This window comes from Dichomitus squalens, assembly GCF_000275845.1.
Source record: "Dichomitus squalens LYAD-421 SS1 unplaced genomic scaffold DICSQscaffold_111, whole genome shotgun sequence".
NCBI lineage: Eukaryota > Fungi > Basidiomycota > Agaricomycetes > Polyporales > Polyporaceae > Dichomitus > Dichomitus squalens.
Window position 1 is genome coordinate 4,130 of NW_006766993.1, and position 4,658 is coordinate 8,787.

General features: G+C 55.7%; 1 protein-coding gene across 1 annotated transcript; it reads right to left on the bottom strand.

The window, feature by feature from the left end:
- Positions 1-825: 825 nt before the first annotated feature.
- Positions 826-1,190, bottom strand: DICSQDRAFT_73136 (Maf/Ham1; the record flags this gene model as incomplete). Its single annotated transcript, XM_007371498.1, has 2 exons — positions 826-1,025; positions 1,091-1,190. The coding sequence occupies 2 exons, from the start codon at positions 1,188-1,190 to the stop codon at positions 826-828; spliced, it is 300 nt and encodes a 99-aa protein (XP_007371560.1).
- Positions 1,191-4,658: the final 3,468 nt, after the last annotated feature.

The following is a 4,658-nucleotide window of genomic DNA, read 5'->3' on the forward strand; positions in this document are numbered from 1 at the left end:
GTGGACTTGATCTCCGGCAATTTCCTCAGGCCCGTTGCGAAGACGACATTAGCCCCGGTCAGAATTGTGAAATGAGCATACACTCAGGAACTTAATCTCAGCGGTCTACAGTCGACACCCTCTTAACCCATAGCCCTCGGGACAGGCCCAAATATATGGGTTTTGGGTTTTGAGGGGTTATGGGCTACCAGAACTTTAGCGCCTCATAAGCGCCCTGATAAGTCCCAGTTAGCGAGGGCTGAACAGGCGTCTACTGACCCTTTGAGGGAGCGCTATGGGATTTCGAACACACTAACCTACCCACAACATGGTCGAAGCGTGGATGGACACTGGGAGGACACTGGGAAGAATGTGTCAAGTATTTTGTGGGTTATTGATGAGCAAAATCTCAGTGTGACCACTATTACCGTATGGGTTTTGAGCCCTAGAAGGCTATGGGTTATGGGGTATTGGGGACCTATGGGTTATGGGGTCGAATTCCCCCTATCCCGACTTGGGAAAGCCAAAATCCTATGGGTTTTCGGAGTTTATGGGTTACCAGGGGTATGGGTTAGGAGGGTGTCGACTGTACTGTGTACGTCTCCGCACTCCAGACTATGTACGAATTTCCGACGAATGCGGAGTGGATTTGGACGCCGGACGGGGTACCATTAGGAGCGAGTCTGCTCGCTACTCGGCTGCCTGGAGCTTGCGCGGGGATCTGGGAGGAGAAGATCTTTGAGACGGTGCCTCCAGTCGTCGAGGTAGTCTGTGATTATGTATGATATCTTCTCTGCACACGCACTCGTGACTCCCTATGACGAAGGGATTCTCCCTATCTCATTGTCATTCGCTCCGATGGCAACGTAACGTACGATCATGACCGAGTTCCTTGAGGAAATACTTGATATACGGCCCGGGAAGACCGTTCAAGGCCTTGAAGCAGAGCGCGGTGTCCTCGGTAATGCAAGGACGGCCGAGCAGCTCGGCGGCGCGGCGGCACTTGGCGATGGCGACCTCACGCGTCGAGCCCTGTATTTCGGGAACTAGAGCGGGTTCCGGGTTATCTTTCGTGCTGGTTCATACAAGCATTTCCCCGGAGAGTGCTCACTATCGAGTTCCTGCGAGTCGACCTCGATGTTGGCCGCGCCCAAGATCTGGCGAACCTCGCGCAATTTACCCGCGTTGCCGGTGACGAAGGCTGTTATCATCCGATTCTTCTGTCCGGAGCGGACATAAATATCAAGAAAACCTACTGATCTTCATCGCGACTTGGATTCCAGTCGACGAGTGCAGGGATCCAGCTCTGCTCGCAGACGCACACGAGTGGCCATCTTGGCAGTCTGTATGACAGGCGTCTATCGTGCGGGATCGCAGACGGGAGCGCTTCGAGTCACGAAAGGCAGTCAGTCACGTGTGCTGTTACGAAAGGACCTGCCCTAAAGCGGGAGATACGCGCGACGCGTCGAGGCAAGGGCGACGGCGTTTCTGCTGCTGCCATTTCGGTCGCTAGACGCCAGCGACCGCGGGTCCACCTTCTCAGCCCAACGTGCTCGACGGCGACGCGCCTGACCAGGCATGGCTCGCAGGGCCGTTTCGCACTACTCTGACGACTCGCAAAAGGAGCATAACGGCCGTTCTGCCAACAACTTGAGCTCGTCCAAGGCCAATACAAAGAGCAGGCGCGCTGCTATGCGGAAACATCATGACGCAGAGGACGGCGACGACGAGGCGCACGCGATGGAAGAAGATGATAAGGATACGCACGATTACGTCAATGGCGACGTAGAGGACGACGAAGCCGACGAAGAGGATGCGGAGCAGTCCCCCAAGGGCCGGAAACGCGCCCGTGCTAACACAGTAGGCGACGCCCATCCTGCCGCCGGTTCCTCCAGGCCAGAGAAACGCGGTCAGACTCTGCCCCGAGACAAGGATGGGTATGTCCAATTCCTGTATGCGCGGTCGGTGGCTCACTACCCGCGCAGTTTCGCGCCCGGCTCGATCGTCCGCATCCAGCTGAGGAACTTCTTGACATATGATTGGGTCGAGTTCCGACCGGGCCCGTACCTTAACATGATCTTTGGACCGAACGGTACAGGCAAGAGTTCCATTGCTTGTGCTATATGTCTTGGCCTCAACTTCCCGCCGTCCGTAAGTGAAATCCTGGGGTGACTGTAATGGCTGTATCCACGATAGCGGCAACTTATCGCAACTATACTCAAACCAAAAATCCTCCCACAGCTTCTGAATCGTGCTCAGGACCTCAAGTCGTTCGTCAAGAACGACAAGAGGACGGCCACATCGAGATCGAGCTCAAGGGCGCGAGGGGCAAGCCTAATCTCGTCATCCGACGCAATCTCTTCTCCAACTCGGAAAGCGCCCCGTTTATGCTCAACGGCCGGTCCTCGTCGGGCAAGGACATCAACGCTAAGATGGCGGAGCTGAACGTCCAGGTCAATAACCTCTGGTATATCTTGCATATTTTGCGCAGCACGGCCCCAATGTCTGACCCATAGGATGCGCAACAGCGCGTTCTTGCCTCAGGACAGAGTGGCCGAATTCGCGCGAATGACGCCTCAGCAGCTGTTGAGGGAGACACAGCGCGCTGCTGGTAACCCGAGCTTGACTTCATGGCACGACACGCTCATCGAGTCAGGCAAGAGCCTGAAGAACATTCAAGATGTAATTGCTACGCTTGGCGTTCCTTTTCCAAATCTGACATGCTCTATTTTCGCAGCTTGTGAACGCCGACAAGGATCAGCTTAAGACCATGGAGGATCGCAATGCGAACCTCGAGCGTGATGTCCGCCGTTATGAAGAGCGTCGCGCACTTGAGAAGCGGGTACGCGCATCCATTTGCGCGGAACATTGGAGGAATACTAAACTGCCGCATCAAGTTCGAACTGCTCGAGCTCGTTGTGCCCATCAAGAAGTACTACGCGGCACGTGAGAAGTATAGGGAGTTCAAGCCGAAGCACAAGGAGGCTGTCAGGACGGTCAGGCGCCTCAGTCATAGGCACCAGCCTTTCATGGAGAAGAGCAAGTGCGTGGATTCCGTCGCGTTTGGGCGTCTATCACTACTACGATCTCTCACGCGGTACGTTCCTGTAGGCAACTGGAAGCGGAGCTAAAGCAATGCGACGAAGCCCGTGAAGAGAAGAAGAATATCGCCCACCGTAAGGTTCAAGGTATGAGTCAGAAGTGGGATGAGAACAACAGACTCGTGCGTTGTTTTCACTTCCGTCTCTGTCGGAAATATCGGCAACTCATGCGTGTCACGATGGAAACTATAGGAGGAAAGAGCGGACGAGCTTAAGCAGAAGCTGGACAACCTGAAAAGCACTGAGAAGACGCGCCAACAGGAAATTAAGAGGCTCCAGAAGAACATTGAGGAGGCCGAGAAGAACATCGCAAACCCACCTAAGACCGAAGATCTCGAGGTCATTAATGTTAATGGGTAGATGGTTCGTAAAATTACCTCATCACCACACGATGTGTTGACCGACCGTACTATGTAGAGGAAGCTCAACGAAGAGAGCAGCGGTTTACGTAGAAGGCAGTACGAGTTGCAAGACAAGCAGCGAGCCAACGCCGCGCAGAGTGTCGAGTGCAGACAGAAGATCGACCACTACACTACCGAGCATGTTTTTTCTGTCCCACAAATTGTCCTCGTACACTAATCGCCCTCGATCGCCTCTCCTCCAGATTGAAGCGCCTTGACAACGAGGCCCACCAAAAGCTCGAGCAGCTCAAGCGCTTCGATTCCGACGCGGCGGACGTCGTCGTTTGGCTCCGCAGCAACCGCCACCGGTTCCGTCAGGAGATCTTTGAGCCCGCATTCCTCTGTGTGACCGTGCCGAACCGCCAATACGTCGACGCGGTCGAGGCGTGCTTTGGCGACACGCAGCTCCGCACGTTCGTCGCGCAGTGCGAGGAGGACTACCAGACGCTGAACAGGCTCTGCGTTGATACCCCCGAGGCTGTCGGCAGGAAGGCGAGGATCAATACGTGGTTCAAGGCGAAGGACGGAGGCAGGCTCCAGCCGCAGCCGGTGCCCGCAGACCAGCTGGCAGATCTGGGCTTTGATGGCTATGCGATCGACTTTGTGGATTGTCCGGAGGGCTTGAAGTGGTTCTTGTGCGCGGATGTCAAGCTTCACCGTACGGTACGTCTACGAGGTTTCCGTCTCCGCTCTTGCGCGCTTGTCGCGGCGACTAGGCGCGTAGACCCGGGTCGACGTTCGGCGACGACCCCGTAGGCGAGCGGCGAGGAGCCGAAAGGGGGAAAAGCGAGGGAGAGAGGGATAAACGTATCAGAAAACTCGACGGGGCAGAGCGGCGGTCGGCACGAAGGCACGAGACCGACGAAAGCTAGCCTTCACGCAAGCAGCGACAGACTAGTCCCAATGACCAAGAGGTCGAGATGGGGACTAGGGAGCGCCTAGGGGGGTCCTTATATACTAGAGGGGCTGCTTAGCAACCAAGGACAAGGCGCGAGAGCGAGGCAGTGAAGATGACAAAGGGGGAACAAAGGGCGAGAAAGAAAAGGCAAGGGCATGGCGATCACGGGAACGTATCTACAGTGTCCAAACTGGGATGAGCTAGGAAAGGAAACGGTCCGGAAATGGAAGGTGGGCGTCAAAGGAAAGGGAATGGGCGGCAAAAGGGGCGTCTGTCCAA